Consider the following 27,601-nt stretch of genomic DNA (forward strand, 5'->3'; position numbering starts at 1 on the left):
TTCAATAAGGAAACAGCACCCACTATACTCTGTGCCCACCCACCCACCTTCAATAAGGAAACAGCACCCACTATACTCTGTGCCCACCCACCCATTCACCTTCAATAAGGAAACAGCACCCACTATACTCCGTGCCCACCCACCCATTCACCTTCAATAAGGAAACAGCACCCACTATACTCCGTGCCCACCCACCCATTCACCTTCAATAAGGAAACGGCAGCCACTATACTCCGTGCCCACCCACCCATTCACCTTCAATAAGGAAACGGCACCCACTATACTCCGTGCCCACCCACCCATTCACCTTCAATAAGGAAACGGCACCCACTATACTCCGTGCCCACCCACCCATTCACCTTCAATAAGGAAACAGCACCCACTATACTCCGTGCCCACCCACCCATTCACCTTCAATAAGGAAACAGCACCCACTATACTCCGTGCTCACCCACCCATTCACCTTCAATAAGGAAACAGCACCCACTATACTCCGTGCTCACCCACCCATTCACCTTCAATAAGGAAACAGCACCCACTATACTCCGTGCCCACCCACCCATTCACCTTCAATAAGGAAACAGCACCCACTATACTCCGTGCCCACCCACCCATTCACCTTCAATAAGGAAACAGCACCCACTATATTCCCAGTGCCCACCCACCCATTCACCTTCAATAAGGAAACAGCACCCACTATATTCCCAGTGCCCACCCACCCATTCACCTTCAATAAGGAAACAGCACCCACGATACTCCGTGCTCACCCACCCATTCGCCTTCAATAAGGAAGCAGCACCCACTATACTCCGTGCCCACCCACCCATTCACCTTCAATAAGGAAACAGCACCCACGATACTCTGTGCCCACCCACCCATTCACCTTCAATAAGGAAACAGCACCCACTATATTCCCAGTGCCCACCCACCCATTCACCTTCAATAAGGAAACAGCACCCACTATACTCCGTGCCCACCCACCCATTCACCTTCAATAAGGAAACAGCACCCACTATATTCTCAGTGCCCACCCACCCATTCACCTTCAATAAGGAAACAGCACCCACTATATTCCCAGTGCCCACCCACCCATTCACCTTCAATAAGGAAACAGCACCCACTATATTCCCAGTGCCCACCCACCCATTCACCTTCAATAAAAGGAAACAGCACCCACTATACTCGCAGCACGTATCCACCCCACCTTCAATAAGGAATGACATTAACTACACTCTGACTAACCCCAACACCCACCCACTCACTGTCCCTCTAGCTCATTTAAATCATTTATTACAGACGATCTCAAAACCAAATTGTGAATGTCTATTTTAATACTTTAATACCAAACCACTATCTACTAATTCACAAATTCTCCCAGCGACATTAGTGTAATGTAAATAGTAGGAAAGCCGATTCTCAAAAACATTTAGAATAGTAGGATCAAATGACAGGACCTTGGTGGAGAATATGTTCAAATGGTACAATTCAACTCCCTGATCAGGAGGCTGCACCTCTATCAATATAGAGACTTCAACTGGAAACAGAGAACGAGACGATTAAACAGGACTTTAATCTGCTGGAAATCCACAAGCCAGCACTGATGCTGCATGTTCACACTCCAGCTGAGTTCGACATCACAAGGTAAATGGACTCATCTGGCTACTCCGGGTAAAAGATGTTCCGAGAAAGCAGAATCACACCCGGTATCCACCAACCCCCACAATTAGAGATTTTAATAGAGTTCAACACTCTTCAAATGTGATTTAGCAATGTGTATCTTTGGAATTCTCTACCCCAAAGGGCTGTGGATGCTGAATTGTTGAGTATAGTCAAGGTTGAGATTGATAGATTTACTCTAGATGACTCAAGGGATATGGAGATTGGGCGGGAAGGTGGCATTGAGGTCAAAGATCAGCCGTGATCTTACTGAATGGCAGAGCAGGCTCGAGGGGCTGTATGGCCTGCTCCTGCTCCTAATTCTTATGTTCTTATTTAATATCAAACTACTACGGCAACCAAGGAAGCCAGAAAACCTGAGGCATGAAAGTGAAAGAGAGCAGCCTTAGTGGATGAAGGGATGATGATGATGTTCTATTCCCCGCTCCAGTGCGGAGCCATCACATTCCTACACTGTCACTACAACATACACGTGTCAAAGCAAACTCGCAGATACATGTGAATCTATACACACCCTCAGCATCACACTAAAATTTACAAGTTATGAAATATAATAATATGTTCCCTAAAACTTATACATTATCTTTTAAGACCGTTGCACATACTGCAGCGCCAAGTGACTTTGATAAGATTTAATTCTCCTTAACTCATGAAACAGATTTAAGGCCTTCCTCAAAAAACTGGATTTAAGAGGAATGGAATGGCGTAGTACACAATACTTTTACCCTTGGGACGTACTGATATAGCACCTCCTGTAGCACAGTCTTACAGGAGCTGAATCTTCAGGCAGTGTGCCCCGAACCGAACTTCCCTTTGACCTCCTTCTCACCAATAGCAGCCAAAGTCAGCTGGGAGAACAGAAATTGCTGACATTTCTCAGTGGAAAGCAAGCACTTTCACTACACTGTCTGACTAAAGTCAAGCTAAACACAAATCAGAATTAAGTAAACTATCCAACGTCACTGTCAGGTGGTGGTTTGGTGTCAATCAACCAGCCACTGAAATATGTTCCCACATCACACACAGATTGGGTTACATCACATCACCTTGGAAGGAGCCACAGCAATACTGCTTCCCAAATAGCAGTTTTCCAATCAATCATTCCTTGAAAGATAAATATGTGGCATATCAGTGGTGAAATTTGTTTTGAGTGTACTCAACATCAATCAACTGTGATGTTGGCACAGGATCAATTTAATGTTTCATAAAAATCTGTTATGTTGGGGAGTACTTCGAACTGAATGAATTTCCTTCTTTAAGACAACATCTCATTTATCCGCACACCGGTGACTCATCAAATATGGCAGGGAGAGGACATGACAGGGAGAGGGGGGACACACATGGGCAGGGAGACCAAGCGCCCCAAAATTGCCCTCGCAACGCGGGGCTCCCCAGCTAGTACACCAATAAAGGGTTAGATTTCAGCAGCACTCTGTCAACTGACCCTTGCACATTCCTCATCCACAAGCTAATTTGTCCAAATTTTATATTTTTGTTGAGATTCCTCACATCACAGGTGCTGTGCCACAGAAGACAGCTGAGCAGTACTAAAACTACAATCTACCAACCAAAGCTCAAACGTTGAGAACCCTCGCTGTTAATATAATATGGAACACTACACATTACAAAAATATCCAACCTGTATGGGAGGTGGTTACGGGTGTAACACGCAATCACAGGTTAGAGTGATGCCTTGATGCCTTTTCTAGACACAAAAGCCATCAAGGGGTATGGGGAGAGAGCGGCAATATGGTATTGAGATGGAGGATCAGCCATGATCGTGCTGAATGGCGGAGCAGGCTCGAAGGGCTGAATGGCCTACTCCTGCTCCTATTTTTCTATGTTTCTAGAGCTCCATCAGATACAGCCATCGTATCACGGCCCAGGAGCACACTCCAATCACCTGCTTTCCCTACATGTGATTTTCAAGAGACCCAAGTGGCATACAGTAGATTTGACCTTTCACCTTTAGGATCCACTGCTGGATTCCCACTCAAACTGATGGGATGAAAGTCTCCTCTCTATCTGTTGGGTGCAAGGATCCCACTCAAAAAGAGATTGGACCCTTGATTGAATTCCTAATAGTCCGCAACACACAACTGCGCAGAGCTTGACCCAAATCGACACTGATGCTGCTTTGTGTACAGAATATGGAAAGGCCAAAGACACTCCCCAGGTTTCACCTGCTGCCTCTCACTGAAACTAGCAATGGTAGCAAAACTAAATCAGTATTGGAGTGGGCCATTTTGGGTGTGGTTGACCCCCGAAGGAAACATCAGTAGCATGAGAGATTTCACAAGAGTGGCTGGTGTGATAAAGGGAAACACGAGAGGGGGAAGCATTACTCTGCAAAATGCTGTACCCACCCTGGCAAGCTGACCCGAGACAGGTGTGTTGTACTCGCCAACATTGGCATCTCACACCTCAACCAGCACAAATAAACCACCAGGAAAAAAACAAACTCAAGATTTTGCTGTACCCTTACACTGAAATATATTGCCCCTGTATTTCTCCTGGCATAGTCATAAACTTCTATTTTTGCTGTTTTGTTTTCTGACGCCTCTCCCTCTTAACCAAATCTGCTCACTGGAGCCCAAGTGTTCACCTACTATGGCTCTGTTCTGTTGGATTGCTGACAGTCCCAGTACCCTGCTTCATACTGTGGCAACGGTGAACAATTACCTCTACTAAACTGCTTGGGCTTTCAACCTTCCCTTTAATTGCCGCTGATTATCCCTCGGAGACACTGGAAAGCCCCTCCGTGATTACCACAACCAGCCCCTCTGATATCAAGTTCATTCATGCTTAGTTACCCTTATCGTTGGTGATTTAGTTGGCATAGACAGAGTACACAGCAACATCAAGGTCAGGTAACTGTGGGATTGCAGCAAGGAAACTAAAGCAAATCTCTTGTGAACGAGAGGTGAAAAAGGACTTTTGCCTCGTAACTAAAGAGTTACATTCACAACAGAAACACTTCACATTCAAAGCTCTCTCCCCAACTGCTGGATTTACATCTGTGATTTCCCTCAGGGCAAGTTCCTGATCTCAAATTTCCCTCTGTTGGGAGACCCCAAGCAAAGAGCAAGGACCTCAGTCTGCTCTGACACTGCAACTTGCATTTATAGAATATCTTTAGTGTAGAAAAGTGCCCTAGAGCGCTTCACGGAGGCACAACCAGACAAAAGTGGACTCCGAGGCGAATGATATACAGTATTAGGACCGGAGACCAAAAACTAGGTCAAAGAGGTAGGTTTGAAGGAGAGTCCTAAAGGTGGGGAAGGAGGGACACAGGTTTAGGGAGGGAATTTCAGAGCATGGGACCTAGACAACTGAAGGCACGGCTCCCAGTGATGGAGCGTAGGGAGGAGGGATGCACAAGACGTCAGAGTCAGAGAGACAGTGTTCTTGAGCGAGGGGGGCGTTGAAAGGCTAAAGGAGAGGCATGGTCATGAAGGGATTTAAACACGAGGATGAGAATTTTAAACTCGAGACATTGGGACACCAACACATAACAGCAGCAACTCTTTATGAGGCCTCATTGAACAGTAACAGGCAGATGGTCAAACACCTTTTACTATCTGGGCAATCCTTAAATAACTAATTGTGAACTGCACACTGACAGCTCAGTGAATGTGAACTGGAATGTCCACACTTACGGCTCAAGAGTATAAACTAGATTTTACACATTTACAGCTGTGAGTGTGAACTGGACATTGCACAATTACAGCTGTGAACTGGACAATGCACAATTACAGCTGTGAACTGGACAATGCACAATTACAGCTGTGAACTGGACAATGCACAATTACAGCTGTGAACTGAACATTGCACAATTACAACTGTGAACTGGACATTGCACAATTACAGCTGTGAACTGGACATTGCACAATTACAGCTGTGAACTGGACAATACACAATTACAACTGTGAACTGAACATTGCACAATTACAACTGTGAACTGGACATTGCACAATTACAGCTGTGAACTGAACATTGCACAATTACAGCTGTGAACTGAACATTGCACAATTACAGCTGTGAACTGAACATTGCACAATTACAGCTGTGAACTGAACATTGCACAATTACAGCTGTGAACTGAACATTGCACAATTACAGCTGTGAACTGAACATTGCACAATTACAGCTGTGAACTGAACATTGCACAATTACAGCTGTGAACTGAACATTGCACAATTACAGCTGTGAACTGAACATTGCACAATTACAGCTGTGAACTGAACATTGCACAATTACAGCTGTGAACTGGACATTGCACAATTACAGCTGTGAACTGAACATTGCACAATTACAGCTGTGAACTGGACAATGCACAATTACAGCTGTGAACTGGACAATGCACAATTACAGCTGTGAACTGAACATTGCACAATTACAGCTGTGAACTGAACATTGCACAATTACAGCTGTGAACTGAACATTGCACAATTACAGCTGTGAACTGGACATTGCACAATTACAGCTGTGAACTGAACATTGCACAATTACAGCTGTGAACTGGACATTGCACAATTACAGCTGTGAACTGGACATTGCACAATTACAGCTGTGAGTGGGACAATGTACAATTACAGCTGTGAACTGGACAATGCACAATTACAGCTGTGAACTGGACATTGCACAATTACAGCTGTGAATGGGACATTGTACAATTACAGCTGTGAACTGGACAATGCACAATTACAGCTGTGAACTGGACAATGCACAATTACAGCTGTGAACTGGACAATGCACAATTACAGCTGTGAACTGGACATTGCACAATTACAGCTGTGAATGGGACAATGTACAATTACAGCTGTGAACTGGACAATGCACAATTACAGCTGTGAACTGGACAATGCACAATTACAGCTATGAACTGAACATTGCACAATTACAGCTGTGAACTGGACAACGCACAATTACAGCTGTGAGTGTGAACGGGACATTGCACTATTAGCACTCTGTTTGAGAAACTGTAGTTCAATTAAGTCCCGTACTGGGCACTCTGTTTAACTAGTGGGCTTCCAAACATAATCAATTTGCATGGAGCTGTCAACAAACAGCAAAAGATGTCCACAGCTCTGATACTCCCAACCAGCTGCAGCATGTTTCAAATGAATAAGAATTCAAAATAAATTCTAAGTGCCGAGTACAGACAGAACTTCAAGAGCTGCCACAATTCCTGTTTGGTTGATCCTTTCACTGTCTTGAAGCAAAAGCCATTTCCGTAAACGTCTGAACAAGCTCCCTTCAAAGCCAACATCAGGCCAGTAGAAACTGAACCACATATCTGACTGATGCATCATTGGATCGTTCTTCAATCGCCTTTTATTTTAGTGCTTTTCTTAAACCTGAATTGTCCATAGGGGATAGTTCAATCGATAGTCAGTTTTCGTTTACATTTCAACAATCTAATGTACCTGGTTTTTGAATCCCACTCTCCATATGCCTGTCACATTGATGATACAACTGCAATTGAATCTTTCTGGTGTGTGGGCAGACTTGGTCCTCAGCCTGACACAAGCAGCACGTCAGATGCAGACACAGAATGATCGCTACCTGGATCAGGCTGCTGTGCAGCTTCAGTGGTAGAAACGTGTCAACACATCCCTTGGGATTCAAATCGATTTAATCTGCAGACCCAGCACACAACAGATCCACTAGGATTTAAACCAAATTAATAGAAACATAGAAACAGGAGTCGGCCATTTAGCCCCTCGCGCCTGTTCCGCCATTCAATGAGATCATGGCTGATCTGCGACCTAACTCCATATACCTGCCTTTGCCCCATTTCCCCGAATACTTTTGGTTAACAAAAATCTATCAAACTCCGATTTAAAATTAACAATTGATCTACCGTCAATTGCTGTTTGCAGAAGAGAGTTCTAAACATACACCACCCTTTGAGTGTAAAAGTGTTTCCTAATTTCACTCCTGAAAGGTCTGGCTCTAATTTTTATGTTCCCTACTCCTCAACCAGCGGAAATAGTTTCTCTCTATCTACCCTATCTGTTCTCCTTAATATCTTGAAAATATCGATCAAATCACCCCTTAATCTTCTAAATTCCAGGGAATACAACCCTAGTTTGTGTAATCTCGCCTCGTAATTTAACCCTTGGAGTCCAGGTATCATTCTACTAAATCTACGCTGCGTTCCCTCCAAGGCCAACAGATCCTTCCTCAGGTGTGGTGCCCAGAACTGCTCACAGTACTCCAGGTGTGGTCCAATCAGGGCTTTGTATAGCTGCATCATAACTTCTACCCCCTTGTATTCTAGTCCTCGAGATATAAAGGCCAGCATTCCATTTGCCTTTTTGATTATTTTCTGTACCTGTCCATGACATTTTAATGATCTATGTACATGGACACCCAAGTCTCTTTGGACCTCCACTGTTTCTAGCTTTTCACCATTTAGAAAGTACCCTGCTCTATCCTTTTTCGGTCCAAAGTGGATGACCTCACATTTGCCTACATTGAAATCCATTTGCCACAGTTTTGCCCATTCACTTAATCTGTCAATATCCCTTTGTAATTTTATGTTTCCATCTACACTGCCACCCATCTTTGTGTCATCGGCCAATTTGGATATGTGGCTTTCTATGCCATCATCTATGTCGTTAATAAATACAGTGAATAGTTGCGGCCCCAACACAGATCTTTGTGGGACACCACTGGTCACATCCTGCCAATTAGAGAACCTGCCCATTATCCTTACTCTCTGTCTCCTGCCGCTCAGCTAATTTCCTAACCACGTCAAAAATTTGCCCTCAATCTTAGTTAATAGTCTCTTATGAGGGACTTTATCGAATGCCTTCTAGAAGTCCATATAAATAACATCCATAGATATTCCCCTGTCCACTACTTTAGTCACCTCTTCAAAAAATTCAATCAGGTTCGCCAGACCCAGCACACAACAGCTCTCCTGGGATTTAAACCAATTGAATCCACAGACACAACAGCTCTCCTGGGATTTAAACCAATTGAATCCACAGACACAACAGCTCTCCTGGGATTTAAACCAATTGAATCCACAGACACAACAGCTCTCCTGGGATTTAAACCAATTGAATCCACAGACCCAGCACACAACCGATCCAAGACTTTGGCTTCTTGCTAATTCAAGCCTCATGTCCAATAGTCAGTCAACATTCCAACGGGACATCATGGAGGATCCAAGGCAATCCGCAGTGAAGAACCTGTTAACATAAACGCACAAACAGTTGGTCAGACCCCAATGGCTTGTCCCTTGGAGCCACGACCAGATTCAGTAAATTCTATACCAAACTGACCAAATATGCTGGAGGCCTTTAGAGTGGAGCATCGTTAAACAGAGTCTGCCCCATCCTGACTCCTGGAATCAAAACACTCAGCTCACTGCCAGGTGCAGGATCTCAGCTCCAACACTCCAGTCCAGTAAACTCCTGCAGCACAGGAAGCATCTTGTGTATCAACCAAAAGAGAAAATCACATCATTAACAAGCCACTGACACAGTGCTGCTGTACACCTTTAATCAACCAGCTCAAGGATGGCATTGGCCGTGGTCTGGGAGGTGCTGGGCCTGGTAAAATGAGGCGAGCCAGTGTCTAATGTATCTTTTATCAATGGCTACGGTACCTCTATCAGATTCAAAGTGATCGAAGGAGGTGCTTTGCGTGATTGCAATGATGCTCCACTGATTGCTGTGATTAGAGCTCTCGACAGTGCCAGAGCTTCCCTGGAGCATGGCATTTCCATTTCACAGTCATCAGCCGCCATGTTAAAGATGTTCCTTTGTCCCCACACTCCCTTCATCCAGCGCCTAGGCTCATGGACTATAATTTGTGGGATGTGTGTGGGGGTCGAGCAGACTATTTTCGATGTTTTAAATACTACTTACAGCACGGAATGCAGCAAAACCTTTAATATAGCTCCATGAATGAGGATCTGAGGTAGTTCACCAGCTGATTAATTATTTCCCTTGAAGATAGCAGTACATCCACTGTTTGCTTTAGAAAAACCAGAGTGTATGCAGCAAGAGCACAACAGGCAGCTTACAGTCGAATCATATATTTATCATACCTAAACCAGCACCGACAGCGAGCAATGCAACATGATGGGACCCACCCTCGCCACATAACAACACGATGGGACCCCCCCTCGACACCCCCTCCCCATCCCCTATAACACAATGGGACGCCCCCCATAACACAACACAATGGGTGTCCCCCACCACATAACACATCACGATGGGACCCCTCTAGTCGAGGGAGCGGTGGGGGGGGGGGGGCAAGTGGGTGAAAGAGGGGCAAAAATACAAGTTTGTGTTGGGTTTAAATCACATGCACAGTTACCAATTGCAACCAGGGAGGGGCCTCATGAGCACCAAGTACCATCCCCATGGGGAAGGGGAAATGAAAATAGCAGTGCTCAACACAGATGTAGTGGACATCTCATTAGGGGTAGAACTGGCTGCTTCCTGCTCCTTCAGGTGGGAGCTGGTAGTACCTTCTTGTCCAGGTGTGAGGAGGCATTGGCAAAACGGGAGATTTCATTCCATATTCGAAGCAAAACTAACCAATTGGTCAAAACTCAATCTGTTTTAAATTGGATATTTCAAAGCCATTTGTCAGGTTTTTTTTAAGAACAGCAAAGTGTCAGCCCTGGCTCGATCTGTACCATTCTCATTTCTGAGTCAGAAGATTGTAGTCCAAGCCCCACTATCATGCACCCTCTTGTACTCAATCTCTCTCTCACAGTCTTCTTGTCAGCATGGCTCAGTTGGTAGCACTCTTGCCCGAGTCAGAAGGTTGTGGGTTCAAGTCCCACTCCAGGACTTGAGCACGTAACCTAGGCCGACACCTCAGTGCAGTAGTGAAGAAGTACGGCACTGCCTTTTGGATGGCATGTGAAACCGAGGGCCAGTCTGCCTGTCGAGGTGGATGTAATAGATCCCATGGTGCTACAAGTGTAAGGAGTTCCCCAGTATCCAGGCCAACATTCCTTCCTCAATCAACAAGAACGCTAAAAAGAAAAGATAACTTATCTCACTGCTGTTTGTGGGATCTTGCTTTGTGCAAAATGGCTGCTGCACTTGCCTACATAGCAACTGCTTTACAAAGGAATTAATTTTACCTAAAGCACTTTGCGACATCCCCGAGACCTGATTAGCAGCTAAATTAAATGCAAGTCTCTTGTGAAACAGCTGCTGTGGGAACGTTTCAAAGCACCGCTGCTATTTTAAAAGAAAGTTGGCTGTTTCTTTTGCCAGGTGCAAAGAGGAAGGATCTGAAGTGGCTGGGACTGCCCAAACACAACCAGGAAATTCTAATCAAGGAGCGCTGGCGTTTTCAATCTTCATTATTTTATTTTTTACCTCAATCTTCATTATTAAATTGGAATCAGTTTGGACATATGTTTTGTGCGACCCTCAAATGAAACTTGATTCACCGTGCAATTGCAGGCCTATCTGCTGCCATAGTACATGTGCAATCGAATTATTACTTACAGCTTCCACCTGCAAAAACCAACAACCACCAGCTGCTCGACAAACTCGGAGAACATTCTAAAGTCTGAACAGCACAGCTGCTGTTTAATATCATTATCTAACTTCTCCTGTTGCTGATACACTTAGTCGGTTGATTCATTCATGGATATGGTCTGTTTGTACACCCTCGTTAGGTTTTCCTGTCATTAGATGTGCGGGGGAGCCTGGGTTGACCAGGTTACGCTGTGGAGAAGTAGGATGGTTTTGAATCAAGTTCTCCTGCAGGGTCCCGAATTGGGTTGTGGTGCAGTATCAATGTGAATGGGACAAACCTCAATCTCAACGCAGGGATAAGCAGCAGTCCCACCACAGACAGACGGCAGCTGGTCACAGCAATCAGAACTTGTTCACAAGAAAGAAGGGCTTGCATTTATTTAGTGCCCGTCACAACCTCAGGACGTCCCAAAGCGCTTTCCAGCCAATGCAGTACTTTTGAAGTGCAGTCACTGTTGTCATGTGGGAAATGCAGCAGCCAATTTGCGCACAGCAAGCTCCCACAAACACCAAATAGTCAGAGGCTGGCAGTTGTGCAGCTTGCATGCTATACAAGGATCTAAGATTATCTGGTTTTAGCAACTCAAATGGTTTTGTCAGGTACAGACAGGTTGAAATTGCATTTGTTGACTTGGGGAACAGTCCAGTCAGCAGAAAGGTTGAATGTTCCTGGCAGTAGCGGAGCTCTCTACAGTCGCACCATATCATCATCTCCTCCAGTACAGTCCTGATCCAGCCCATTAACTGTGTGTAATCCAGGGACCCCTTCACCTCGCCGTGGGCAGTTCCAAATGTGTGAGTGATGGGGGCCGATGCCCCACTGTCAGCAGAGACCCTCACCCACTGGGTGGTGTAAACTGCTCACCCACTGGGTGGTGCAAACATTGCACACTGTACCATTTATACTTGGTTCTTTACCTCAAACAATGCCATTGACAGGGCAGTACCAGTACCAGACTTATTACTGTACAGGAGATTAGAACAACAGGGACCTCATTTAAAAACAAACCCAAAGACAGATCTTAAACAAACAGTGCGCTTATAATTTGAGACCACGCAATTTAAGGCGGAAGAATCGGATCCTTTCTGAATGTGAACAGCCAACAGTTGCCTCAACACAGAACATTCCAGACACCAGGATAGATCCAAATGAGGGCACGCACTCTCATCTACCCACAATAAAAACTCTACACTGCCCCATTATGCCATCTAACTAGCCCAACCCAAGCCTAGGCAACCCAGCCCTGCCCAACCAAACCCAGGCCTGCCCAACCAAACCCAGGCCAGGCCTCCCCAACCAAACCCAACCCAGGCCTGCCCAACCAAACCCAGGCCTGCCCAACCAAACCCAGGCCAGGCCTGCCCAACCAAACCCAGGCCTGCCCAACCAAACCCAGGCCAGGCCTCCCCAACCAAACCCAACCCAGGCCTGCCCAACCAAACCCAGGCCTGCCCAACCAAACCCAGGCCAGGCCTGCCCAACCAAACCCAGGCCTGCCCAACCAAACCCAGGCCAGGCCTCCCCAACCAAACCCAACCCAGGCCTGCCCAACCAAACCCAGGCCTGCCCAACCAAACCCAGGCCTGCCCAACCAAACCCAGGCCAGGCCTGCCCAACCAAACCCAGGCCAGGCCTCCCCAACCAAACCCAGGCCTGCCCAACCAAACCCAACCCAGGCCTGCCCAACCAAACCCAGGCCTGGCCTCCCCAAGTGCTGAGCACACTTGCTGAATTTTTTCCTGAATTCTGCCGTAAACTTTCCTTCCACCAGTTTTAACCATTCTTGCTGTATCCTGGCATACCTACTTTGTATCACTAATAATACAATGGGAGGGCGATTCTCTGTCAGACCGGAGGAGTCCGAGAGCTGCTCAGTGACACACGTTAGATGGGGAGGCACTGCCCTCAATAAACGTACACAGACAGCCACATCTACTTGCCCGTCATCATATCGCTACATGAAATGGAGCGAAAAGAAGTCATTTAGAGGGTGTAAATGAATCGAGCCCTTTACCCTCCATCACCGCGCAGTCTCACGTAACCACACTCACAGACAGCTTACGGTTACACACGATCAGCAAATTAATCAGGGCTTCATTTATAATTTGGGTCAAATATTCCTCTAAAGCAGGGCCGGGTTCCTGCAACATACCCCTCCTCACCCTGTGGATACCGACGACCTTCACTATTATTCCCATCACACATCCCTTCCCTCAGAATGCAAATTCAGAACTCCTATTGCTAACTCCAGACAAACAAGGTGCTGCTCTCTGATATTACAGCTTTTGCTTATTTTAAACAATCCAGTTGCCATGGCGACCCAATAGTACAGCACTCCAAAGTATGGTTGTCATGTTATATAGCTTACCGTTATAATTCCACACATGGCAAGTTCCTGACTGGCCAACAACTTTCAGAGCAAATCCATACATTCCACACTTGGGATCTAGTGTCAACCCAGACTGATGAAATGGAAGTCTTTTTCCTTACTCTCACACACACATCTGCAACGATCTTCGGGAAACTTTCCTAATCAGGTGGAGATCCTGACTCACTGTTAGTCCAGATCCAAAATGACTTTAAATGGTCGCAAATCTGTGGGCAGAAGGCAGTGTACTCACTCCAGACACTGTGTACAACACCGTGTGCTCACTCCAGACACTGTGTACAACACCATGTACTCACTCCTGACACTGTGCACAACACCGTGTACTCACTCCAGACACTCTGTACAACACTGTGTGCTCACTCCAGACACTGTGTACAACACCGTGTGCTCACTCCAGACACTGTGTACAACACCGTGTGCTCACTCCAGACACTGTGTACAACACCGTGTGCTCACTCCAGACACTGTGTACAACACCGTGTGCTCACTCCAGACACTGTGTACAACACCGTGTGCTCACTCCAGACACTGTGTACAACACCGTGTGCTCACTCCAGACACTGTATACAACACCGTGTACTCACTCCAGACACTGTATACAACACCGTGTGCTCACTCCAGACACTGTATACAACACCGTGTACTCACTCCAGACACTGAATACAACACCGTGTACTCACTCCAGACACTGTGTACAACACCGTGTACTCACTCGACACTGAATACAACACCGTGTGCTCACTCTAGACACTGTACAACACCGTGTACTCACTCCAGACACTGTATACAACACCGTGTGCTCACTCCAGACACTGTATACAACACCGTGTACTCACTCCAGACACTGAATACAACACCGTGTACTCACTCCAGACACTGTGTACAACACCGTGTACTCACTCGACACTGAATACAACACCGTGTGCTCACTCTAGACAGTGTACAACACCGTGTACTCACTCCAGACACTGTATACAACACCGTGTACTCGCTCCAGACACTGTGTACAACACCGTGTACTCGCTCCAGACACTGAATACAACACCGTGTACTCACTCCAGACACTGTATACGGAGCAAGATTCATCTTCAGAGACACATATTTCTTTAAGTTCGTTTTCAATGATATAGGTTTGAGGCAGTTTGACAAGATGAAGACTGAGCAAACTTAACACCTTGATAAAGGAACAGTTCCACAACACCAGGAAATGACTCAATCTTTAATTAAAACCGAATACATATCCCACTGGTCTGTACACAAGACAGCATGTATCTCACCCACACTGTACACAGGACAGCAGGTATCTCACCCACACTGTACACAGGACAGCAGGTATCTCTGCCACACTGTACGCAGGACAGCAGGTATCTCACCCACATGGTACACAGGACAGCATGTATCTCACCAACACTGTACAGATGACAACAGATATCTCACCCACACTGTACAGAGGACAGCAGGTATCCCACACACACTGTACAAAGGACAGCAGGTATCTCACCCACACTGTAGACAGGACAGTAGGTATCTCACCCACACTGTATACAGGACGGCAGGTATCTCACCCACACTGTACACAGGACAGCAAGTATCTCACCCACACTGTATACAGGACAGCAGGTATCTCACACACACTGTACAAAGGACAGCAGGTATCTCACCCACACTGTACACAGGACATCAGGTATTTCTGCCACACTGTACACAGGACATCAGGTATTTCTGCCACACTGTACACAGGACAGCAGGTATCTCACCCACACTGTACAAAGGACAGCAGATATCTCTGCCACACCGTACACAGGATATCAGGTATCTCACACACACTCACTGTACACAGGACAGCAGATAACTCTGCCACACTGTACACAGGACATCAGGTATTTCTGCCACACTGTACACAGGACAGCAGGTATCTCCCCCACATGGTACACAGGACAGCATGTATCTCACCCACACTGTACAGATGACAACAGATATCTCACCAACACTGTACAGAGGACAGCAGGTATCTAACCCACACTGTACAAAGGACAGCAGGTATCTCACCCACACTGTAGACAGGACAGTAGGTATCTCACCCACACTGTATACAGGACAGCAGGTATCTCACCCACACTGTACACAGGACAGCAGGTATCTCACCCACACTGTACACAGGACAGCAAGTATCTCACCCACACTGTACAAAGGACAGCAGATATCTCTGCCACACTGTACACAGGACATCAGGTATCTCACACACTCACTGTACACAGGACAGCAGATAACTCTGCCACACTGTACACAGGACATCAGGTATTTCTGCCACACTGTACACAGGACAGCAGGTATCTCCCTCACACTGTACACAGGGCAGCAGGTATCCCACCCACACCGTATACAGGGCAGCAGGTATCTCACCCACACTGTATACACGACAGCAGGTATCTCACCCACACTGTACACAGGACAGCAGGTATCTCACCCACACTGTATACACGACAGCAGGTATCTCACCCACACTGTATACACGACAGCAGGTATCTCACCCACACTGTATACACGACAGCAGGTATCTCACCCACACTGTACACAGGACAGCAAGTATCTCACCCACACTGTACACAGGACAGCAGGTATCTCACCCACACTGTACACAGGACAGCAGGTATCCCACCCACACTGTATACAGGACAGCAGGTATCTCACCCACACTGTATACACGACAGCAGGTATCTCATCCACACTGTACACAGGACAGCAGGTATCTCACCCACACTGTATACAGGACAGCAGGTATCTCACCCACACTGTATACACGACAGCAGGTATCTCACTCACACCGTGCACAAGACAGCAGGTATCTCACCCACATGGTACACAGGACAGCATGTATCTCACCCACGCTATACAGATGACAACAGATATCTCACCCACACTGTACAGAGGACAGCAGGTATCTCACCCACACTGCACAGGACAGCAGTTTTCTCACCCACACTGTAGACAGGGCAGCAGGTATCTCACCCACACTGTAGACAGGACAGCAGGTATCTCACCCACACTGTATACAGGACAGCAGGTATCTCACCCACACTGTACACAGGACAGCAGGTATCTCACCCACACTGTACACAGGACAGCAAGTATCTCACCCACACTGTACACAGGACAGCAGGTATCTCACCCACACTGTAGACAGGGCAGCAGGTATCTCACCCACACTGTACACAGGACAGCAGGTATCTCACCCACACTGTACACAGGACAGCAGGTATATCTCACACTCACTGTACAAAGGACAGCAGGTATCCCATCCACACTGTACACAGGGCAGCAGGTATCACATTCACACTGTACACAGGACAGCAGGTATCTCTGCCACACTGTACACAGCACAGCAGGTATCTCACCCACACTACACAGGACAGCAGGTATCTCACCCACACTACACAGGACAGCAGGTATCTCACCCACACTACACAGGACAGCAGGTATCTCACCCACACTGTACATAAGGCAGCAGGTATCTCACCCACACTGCACAGGACAGCAGGTATCTCACCCACACTGTACAAACGACAGTAGGTATCCCACCCACACTGTACACAGGACATCAGGTATCTCAGCCACACTGCACACAGGGCAGCAGATATCTCACCCACACTGTACAAACGACAGTAGGTATCCCACCCACACTGTACACAGGACATCAGGTATCTCAGCCACACTGTACGCAGGGCAGCAGATATCTCACCCACACTGTACACAGGACAGCAGCTATCTCGCCCACACTGTACACAGGACAGCAGCTATCTCGCCCACACTGTACACAGGACAGCAGCTATCTCGCCCACACTGTACACAGGACAGCAGCTATCTCGCCCACACTGTACACAGGACAGCAGCTATCTCGCCCACACTGTACACAGGACAGCAGCTATCTCGCCCACACTGTACACAGGACAGCAGCTATCTCGCCCACACTGTACACAGGACAGCAGGTATTTCTGCCACACTGTACACAGGACATCAGGTATTTCTGCCACACTGTACACAGGACAGCAGGTATCTCACCCACACTGTACAAAGGACAGCAGATATCTCTGCCACACCGTACACAGGATATCAGGTATCTCACACACACTCACTGTACACAGGACAGCAGATAACTCTGCCACACTGTACACAGGACATCAGGTATTTCTGCCACACTGTACACAGGACAGCAGGTATCTCCCCCACATGGTACACAGGACAGCATGTATCTCACCCACACTGTACAGATGACAACAGATATCTCACCAACACTGTACAGAGGACAGCAGGTATCTAACCCACACTGTACACAGGACAGCAGGTATCCCACGCACACTGTACAAAGGACAGCAGGTATCTCACCCACACTGTAGACAGGACAGTAGGTATCTCACCCACACTGTATACAGGACAGCAGGTATCTCACCCACACTGTACACAGGACAGCAGGTATCTCACCCACACTGTACACAGGACAGCAAGTATCTCACCCACACTGTACACAGGACAGCAAGTATCTCACCCACACTGTACAAAGGACAGCAGATATCTCTGCCACACTGTACACAGGACATCAGGTATCTCACACACTCACTGTACACAGGACAGCAGATAACTCTGCCACACTGTACACAGGACATCAGGTATTTCTGCCACACTGTATACAGGACAGCAGGTATCTCCCTCACACTGTACACAGGGCAGCAGGTATCCCACCCACACCGTATACAGGGCAGCAGGTATCTCACCCACACTGTATACACGACAGCAGGTATCTCACCCACACTGTACACAGGACAGCAGGTATCTCACCCACACTGTATACACGACAGCAGGTATCTCACCCACACTGTATACACGACAGCAGGTATCTCACCCACACTGTATACACGACAGCAGGTATCTCACCCACACTGTACACAGGACAGCAAGTATCTCACCCACACTGTACACAGGACAGCAGGTATCTCACCCACACTGTACACAGGACAGCAGGTATCCCACCCACACTGTATACAGGACAGCAGGTATCTCACCCACACTGTATACACGACAGCAGGTATCTCATCCACACTGTACACAGGACAGCAGGTATCTCACCCACACTGTATACAGGACAGCAGGTATCTCACCCACACTGTATACACGACAGCAGGTATCTCACTCACACCGTGCACAAGACAGCAGGTATCTCACCCACATGGTACACAGGACAGCATGTATCTCACCCACGCTATACAGATGACAACAGATATCTCACCCACACTGTACAGAGGACAGCAGGTATCTCACCCACACTGCACAGGACAGCAGTTTTCTCACCCACACTGTAGACAGGGCAGCAGGTATCTCACCCACACTGTATACAGGACAGCAGGTATCTCACCCACACTGTACACAGGACAGCAGGTATCTCACCCACACTGTACACAGGACAGCAGGTATCTCACCCACACTGTAGACAGGGCAGCAGGTATCTCACCCACACTGTAGACAGGACAGTAGGTATCTCACCCACACTGTATACAGGACAGCAGGTATCTCACCCACACTGTACACAGGACAGCAGGTATCTCACCCACACTGTACACAGGACAGCAAGTATCTCTGCCACACTGTACACAGCACAGCAGGTATCTCACCCACACTACACAGGACAGCAGGTATCTCACCCACACTACACAGGACAGCAGGTATCTCACCCACACTGTACATAGGGCAGCAGGTATCTCACCCACACTGCACAGGACAGCAGGTATCTCACCCACACTGTACAAACGACAGTAGGTATCCCACCCACACTGTACACAGGACATCAGGTATCTCAGCCACACTGCACACAGGGCAGCAGATATCTCACCCACACTGTACAAACGACAGTAGGTATCCCACCCACACTGTACACAGGACATCAGGTATCTCAGCCACACTGTACGCAGGGCAGCAGATATCTCACCCACACTGTATACACGACAGCAGGTATCTCACCCACACTGTACACAGGACAGCAGGTATCTCACTCACACCGTGCACAAGACAGCAGGTATCCCACCCACATGGTACACAGGACAGCAGGTATCTCGCACACACGGTACACAGGACAGCAGGTATCTCTCCCACACTGTACACAGGACAGCAGCTATCTCGCCCACACTGTACACAGGACAGCAGCTATCTCGCCCACACTGTACACAGGACAGCAGCTATCTCGCCCACACTGTACACAGGACAGCAGCTATCTCGCCCACACTGTACACAGGACAGCAGCTATCTCGCCCACACTGTACACAGGACAGCAGCTATCTCGCCCACACTGTACACAGGACAGCAGCTATCTCGCCCACACTGTACACAGGACAGCAGCTATCTCGCCCACACTGTACACAGGACAGCAGCTATCTCGCCCACACTGTACACAGGACAGCAGCTATCTCGCCCACACTGTACACAGGACAGCAGCTATCTCGCCCACACTGTACACAGGACAGCAGCTATCTCGCCCACACTGTACACAGGACAGCAGCTATCTCGCCCACACTGTACACAGGACAGCAGCTATCTCGCCCACACTGTACACAGGGCAGCAGGTATCTCGCCCACACTGTACACAGGACAGCAGGTATCTCACACTCACTGTACACAGGACAGCAGCTATCTCGCCCACACTGTACACAGGACAGCAGGTATCTCGCCCACACTGTACACAGGACAGCAGCTATCTCGCCCACACTGTACACAGGACAGCAGGTATCTCGCCCACACTGTACACAGGACAGCAGGTATCTCACACTCACTGTATGCAGAACAGCAGATATCTCGCCCACACTGTACACAGGACAGCAGGTATCTCGCCCACACTGTACACAGGACAGCAGGTATCTCACACTCACTGTATGCAGAACAGCAGATATCTCACACAGATCCTCTGCATTAACAGTCTGACCACCTTTAGTTACACACGACCAACACTGGTTATATTAGTTACATCCGTTATGTTTTCTCAAAGACAACTAGTTAAGTTTTGTTATGCTCCACAAATAAATCCCAGCGACTCAACTATACTAGTTAGAGTCAGAGCAAGAGACTGACTTTTCACCAATTTAATGATCTCCAGTACACAATAGCTATATGTCATTTTAATTATGGCAGTTGTTATAATGGTTAGTTTGAGACACCTGCCACTTAGTCCTGTTTCTGATCTACTAAGAAAGAAAGACTTGCATTTATATAGCACCTTTCATGACCATCGGACATCCCAAAGTGCTTTACAGCCAATGAAGTACTTCTTGGAGTGTACTCACTGTTGTGACGTAGGAAACGTGGCAGCCAATTTTCGCACAGCAAGATCCCACAAACAACAATGTGATAATGACCAAATAATCTGTTTTCAGGATGTTGGTTGAGGGATAAATATTGGCCAGGACACCGGGGATAACTCCCCTGCTCTTCTTCGAAATAGTGCCATGGGATCTTTTACGTCCACCTGAGAGGACAAACGTTTAACATCTCGTCTGAAAGACGGCACCTGTGACAGTGCAGCACTCCCTCAGCACTACACTGGAGTGTCAGCCTAGACTTTTGCGCTCAAATCTCTGGAGTGGGACTTGAACCCACAAGGAGAGGACATATAATTTGGCCAAAAAAACCCGGAAATCTGAGGACTGGGAGCAGTTTAGGATTCAGCAAAAGAGGACAATTGGATTAATTAAGAGGGGGGAAATAGAATATGAGAGTAAGCTTGCAGGTATAATGGGGAACAAAGAAATGGCAGACCAATTCAATACTTACTTTGGTTCTGTCTTCACAAAGAAGGACACAAATAACCTCCCAGAGTTGTCGGAGAACATAGAGTCTAATGAGAGGGAGGAATTGAATGAAATCAGTATTTGTAGGGAAATGGTGTTAGGGAAATTGATGGGATTGAAGGCCGATAAATCCCCAGGGCCTGATAATCTGCATCCTAGGGTACTTAAGGAAGTGGCCCTAGAAATAGTGGATGAATTGCTGGTCATCTTCCAAAATTCTATAGACTCTGGAACAGTTCCTATGCATTGGAGGGTAGCTAATGTAACCCCACTATTTTAAAAAGGTGGTAGAGAGAAAACAGGGAACTCACTAGTGGGGAAAATGCTGGAGTCCATTATAAAAGATGTAATAGCAGAGCACTTGGAAAACAGTGACAGAATCGGACAAAGTCAACATGGATTTACAAAAGGTAAATCGTGCTTGACTAATCTACTGGAATTTTTTGAGGCTGTAACTGGTAGAATAGATAAGGGAGAACTAATGGATGTGGTGTATTTGGACTTTCAGAAGGCTTTCAATAAGGTCCCGCATAAGAGATTGGCGTGCAAAGTTAAAGCACATGGGATTGGGGGTAAGGTGCTGACTTGGATCGAGAACTGGTTGGCAGACAGGAAGCAAAGAGTTGGAATAAACGGCTCTTTTTCCGAGTGGCAGGCAGTGGCTAGTGGAGTACCGCAGGGATTGGTGCTAGGATCCCAACTATTCACAATATATATTTATGATCTGGACGAGGGAACTAGATGTAATATCTCCAAGTTTCCAGATGACACAAAGCTGGGTGGGCGTGTGTGCTGTGACGAGGATGCAGAGAAACTCCAGTATGATTTGGACAGGTTGGGTGATTGGGCAGAAGCATGGCAGATGCAGTATAATGTGGATAAATGCAAGGTTATCCACTTTGGTGGCAAAAACAGGAAGACAGATTATTATCTGAACGGCGATAGATTGGGAAAAGGGGAAGTGCAACGAGACCTGGGCGTCCTTGTGCACCAGTCGCTGAAGGTAAGCATGCAGGTGCAGCAGGCGGTTAAGGCGGCAAATGGTATGTTGGCCTTCATAGCGAGAGGATTCGAGTACAGGAACAAGGATGTCTTGCTGCAGTTGTACAGGGCCTTGGTGAGACCACACCTTGAGTATTGTGTGCAGTTTTGGTCGCCTTATCTGAGGAAGGATGTTCTTGCCATGGAGGGAGTACAGCAAAGATTCACCAGACTGACACCCAGGATGGCAGGAATGAGGTATGAAGAGAGATTAGGTCTATATTCGCTAGAGTTTAGAAGAATGAGAGGGGATCTCATTGAAACTTATAAAATTCTAACAGGACTAGACAGACTAGATGCAGGAAGGCTGTTCCCGATGGCGGGGAGTCCAGAACCAGGGGTCACAGTCTAAGGATAAGGGGTAAGCCATTTAGGACTGAGATGAGGAGGAATTTCTTCACCCAGAGAGTGGTGAACCTGTGGAATTCTCTAGCACAGAAGGCAGTTGAGGCCAATTCATTAAATACATTCAAGAAGGAGTTAGATATATTTCTTAAGGCTAAAGGGATCAAGGGATATGGGGAGAAAGCAGGGACAGGGTACTGAGTTTGGATGATCAGCCATGATCTCGCTGACTGGTGGAGCAGGCTCGAGGGGCCGAATGGCCTACTCCTGCTCCTATCTTCTATTGTTGCTATGTTTCTACAACGTCTGACTCAGAGGCGAGGGTACTACCAACTGAACCACTGGCTGCCACTACACCATCCCCACAAATCTAGTTATAATTGACATCTACAATGGTTATACTCGTAACACAGCCTGAACACCAGTTACCCCACTAGTTAGCTCACCTTGCCACAACTAACTTCCTCACTAGTTACACTAACTTACACTGACCACCAGCTGCTGCTGACAGTTGCTCCCTGGGCAGGTGCTGGGTGCTCGGCCAGCTACGCTAGTTATGTCAGTTGTGCTAGTAAGCCGCTAGTTAAATCGCGAGCACCCACCTGCCTGCACCGTGTCGCTCAGATCGAGCGCGGCCGCGCTCCGCGGGAACTCCTTGAGTTTGCGGCCGCTCAGGGCGAGGATCCCCGAGCCCGCGGCCTCCAGCAGTGCCCGCTCCAGGCTGCGGGCCAGCGGCGCCGCTCCCGCTCCAGCTCCGGTTCCCGCTCCCGGGGCCACTCCACCCCCGGGGCCGCTGCCTGCTCCCGGCCCGTCCGCCGCCATCCTCACCTACGGCCGGCCGCCGTCTCACTGCCTCTGTCGCTCAGGCCCCGCAGACCCGCCGCTGCTCATTTCTCGCTGCGTACCGACCGGAGAAGAGAACACAATTGAGGCGGAAACCAGCGGCCGGCGAGAGGCGGGAGAGAGCGCAGCCTGCGGGCGGCGGAGGGAACTGCAGGGAGAGCGCCGCCCCCTGGGCACTGCCTGTCACTGCAGGGAGAGAGCGCCGCCCCCCGGGCACCGCCTGTCACTGCAGGGAGAGAGCGCCGCCCCCCGGGCACTGCCTGTCACTGCAGGGAGAGAGCGCCGCCCCCCGGGCACCGCCTGTCACTGCAGGGAGAGAGCGCCGCCCCCCGGGCACCGACTGTCACTGCAGGGAGAGAGCGCCACCCCCCGGGCACCGCCTGCCACTGCAGGGAGAGAGCGCCGCCCCCCGGACACCGCCTGTCACTGCAGGGAGAGAGCGCCACCCCCCGGGCACTGCCTGTCACTGCAGGGAGAGAGCGCCGCCCCCAGGCACTACCGGTCACTGCAGGGAGAGTGCACTGCCCCCCTGGCACCGCCTGTCAATTTCAATTCAATTCAAATCGCTTTATTGGCATGACAAGTTACATCTTATGTTGCCAAAGCATCGAAAAACATTCATGTTTGTACACAAAAATACAGACCTATCCATACAGTGTATAAACAGATATATCCCTGAGTGTATAAATATACTTTCATATAATTTATATATACTCTTATATTTAGTGGTTGTCCCTCTGTTTATGGCAAGCTGTAACATAGTGTGCCGCTCGTGTTACACAATTTCTCTCTTCCCCTAGTAGGTATGGGAGTTTTTGGTCGTCCTTCAAATTTCTGAATTCCGGGCATATTTTTGTGAATTTTGGGTAGAAATTCTCCCTTATGCCCTGATATTTTCTGCAAGCTGTCACTGTCACTGCAGGGAGAGAGCGCGGCCCCCCCGGGCACCGCCTGTAACTGCAGGGAGAGAGCGCCGCCCCCGGGCACCGCCTGTCACGGCAGGCAGAGGGCGCCAGCCCATGAGCAATGACAGTCACTGCAGGCAGAGGGCGCCACCCCCCGGGCACCGCCTGTCACTGCAGAGAGAGAGCGCCGCCCCGTGAGCACCGCCAGTCACTGCAGAGTGAGAGCCCCGCCCCCCGAGCACCGGCTGTTACTGCAGGGAGAGAGCCCCGCCCCCCGAGCACCACCTGTTACTGCAGGCAGAATGCGAGAGAGCGCCACCCCCCAGGCACCGCATGTCACTGCAGGGAGAGACGCCACCCCCCAGGGCACCGCCTGTCACTGCAGGGAGAGAGTGCCGCCCCCCGGGCACCGCCTGTCACTGCAGGGAGCGAGCACTGCCCCCCCGGCACCGCCTGTCACTGCAGGGAGAGAGTGCCGCTCCCCGGGCACCGCCTGTCACTGTAGGGAGCGAGCGCCGCCCCCCGGGCACCGCCTGTCACTGCAGGGAGCGAGCGCCACCCCCCGGGCACAGCCTGTCACTGCAGGAAGAGAGCTCCGCATGCCGGGCACCACCTAACACTGCAGGGAGAGAGCGCGGCCCCCCGATCACCGCCTGTCGCTGCAGTGAGAGATCCCCACCCCCTAGGCACCACCTCTCACTGCAGGCAGAATGCGTCGCCCCCTGGGCACCTCCTGGAACTGCAAGGAGAGATCCCCACTCTCGGGCACCGCCTGTCACTGCAGTGAGAGATCCCCACCCCCCGGGCACCACCTGTCACTGCAGACAGAGGGCGCCGCCCTGCGGGCATTGACTGTCATTGCAAGCAGAGGGCACCTCACCCCGGGCACCTCCTGTCACTGCAGGCAGAAGGCGCCGTCCCCCAGACACCGCCTGCAACTGCAGGCAGAGGGCGCCGGCCCTGGGCACCGCCTGTCACGACAGGCAGAGGGCACCACCTCCCGGGCACCGCCTGTCACTGCAGGGAGAGAGCGTGGCCCCCCGGGCACTGCCTGTCACTGCAGGAAGAGAGCGGCACCCCCTGGGTTCCACCTCTTACTGTAGGCAGAATGCGCCGCCCCCTGGACACCTCCTGGAACTGCAGGGAGAGATCACCGCCCCCGGGCACCTCCTGTCACTGCATGCAGAAGGCGCCGCACCCCAGGCACCGCCCGTCACTGCAGGGAGCGAGCACTGCCCCCCGGGCACCGCCTGTAACTGCAGGGAGAGAGCGCGGCCCCCCGGGCACCGCCTGTAACTGCAGGGAGAGAGCGCTGCCCCCCCGGACACAGCCTGTCACTGCAGGGAGAGAGCGCCGCCCCCAGGCACCGCCTGTCACTGCAGGGAGAGCGCCGCCCCCAGGCCCCGCCTGTCACTGCAGGGAGATATCTCCGACTCCGGGCACCGCCTGTCACAGCAGGGAGAGAGCTCCGCCCCCTGGGAACCGCCTGTCACTGCAGGCAGAGAGCGCCCCCCCCTGGAAACCACCTGTAACTGCATGGAGAAAGCGCCGCCTCCTGGGCACCGCCTGTCACTGCAGGGAGAGAGCTCCGCATCCTGGGAACCGCCTGTCACTGCAGGCAGAGAGCGCCGCCCCCTGGGAACCACCTGTAACTGCATGGAGAGAGCACCGCCCCCCGGGCACCATCTGTAACTGCAGGGAGAGAGCGTCGCCCCACGGGCACCGCCTGTCACTGCAGGAAGAGCGCGCCGCTCCCTGGGAACCGTCTGTCACTGCAGGGAGAGAGCGCCGCTCCCTGGGAATCGCCTGTCACTGCAGGGAGAGAGCGCCACCTCCCGGGCACTGCCTGTAACTGTAGGGAGGGAGCGCTGCCTCCCGGGAACCACCTTTCACGGCAGGCCGAAGGCACCGCGCCCCTGGGCACCGCCTGTCAATGCAAGGAGAGAGTGCCATGTCCTGGGCACCGCCTGTAACTGCAGCAAGAGAGAGCACCGTCCCCCGGGCAGGGCCTTTCACTGCAGGGAGATATCCCCGCCCCCAGGCACCGCCTGTCACGGCAGGGGTAGAGCGCCGCCCCCCAGGCACCACCTGTCACTGCAGTGAGAGAGCGCCGTCCTCCGGGCAATGCCTGTCGCTGCAAGGAGAGAGCGTCGCCCCCCCAGGCACTGCCTGTCACTGCAGGGAGAGAGCGTTGCCTCCCGGGCACCGCCTGTCACTGCAGGGAGAGAGCGCCACCTCCCGGGCACCACCTGTCACTGCAGGGAGAGAGTGCCGCCCCCTGGGAACCGCCTGTCATTGCAGGGAGAGAGCGCAGCCCCCCGGACACCGCCTGTCACTGCAGGGGTAGAGCACCGCCCCCCAGGCACCGCCTGTCACTGCAGGGAGAGAGCGCCACCTCCCGGGCACCGCCTGTCACTGCAGGGAGAGAGCGCGGCCCCCCGGGCACTGCCTGTCACTGCAGGAAGAGAGCGGCGCCCCCTGGGCTCCACCTATTACTGTAGGCAGAATGCGCCGCCCCCTGGACACCTCCTGGAACTGCAGGGAGAGATCCCTGCCCCCGGGCACCGCCTGTAACTGCAGGGAGAGAGTGCCACCCCCTGGGAAACACCTGTCACTGCAGGGAGAGAGCGCCACTCCCTGAGAACCGCCTGTCACAGCAGGGAGAGAGCTCCGCCCCCTGGGAGCCGCCTGTCACTGCAGGCAGAGAGCGCCGCCCCCTGGGAACCACCTGTAATTCAATTCAATTCAATTCAAATCGCTTTATTGGCATGACAAGGTACATCTTATGTTGCCAAAGCATCGAAAAACATTCATGGTTGTACACAAAAATACAGATCTATCCATACAGTGTATAAACAGATATATCCCTGAGTGTATAAATATACATTCATATAATTTGTATATACTCTTTTCATATATTTAGTGGTTGTCCCTTTGTTTATGGCAAGCTGTAACATCGTGTGCTGCTAAGGTTACACAATTTCTCTCTTCCCCTAGTAGGTATGGGAGTTTATGGTCGTCATTCAAATTTCTGAATTCCGGGCATA

The 27,601-nt window shown here is 49.9% G+C and overlaps 1 protein-coding gene across 6 annotated transcripts in view; it reads right to left on the reverse strand.

The window, feature by feature from the left end:
- Positions 1 to 23,747, reverse strand: part of lrch1 (leucine-rich repeats and calponin homology (CH) domain containing 1) — a 247,116-nt gene extending 223,369 nt beyond the window's left edge. For 3 of the 6 annotated variants that reach the window (XR_015080796.1, XR_015080797.1, XR_015080795.1), the window contains exon 1: positions 23,409 to 23,747. Coding sequence is in view for 2 of the 6 variants with exons in the window: in XM_086006477.1 (XP_085862603.1) it covers positions 23,409 to 23,628 (220 nt within the window). In the remaining 4 variants the exon portion in view is untranslated. The remainder of the gene's footprint in view (positions 1 to 23,408) is intronic. The other 3 variants (XR_015080798.1, XM_086006477.1, XM_086006478.1) reach the window with 3 other exon arrangements.
- Between the last annotated feature and the right edge of the window lie 3,854 nt (positions 23,748 to 27,601).

This window comes from Somniosus microcephalus, chromosome 14, assembly GCF_052327205.1.
Source record: "Somniosus microcephalus isolate GS21.2 chromosome 14, FLI_Smic_1.0, whole genome shotgun sequence".
NCBI lineage: Eukaryota > Metazoa > Chordata > Chondrichthyes > Squaliformes > Somniosidae > Somniosus > Somniosus microcephalus.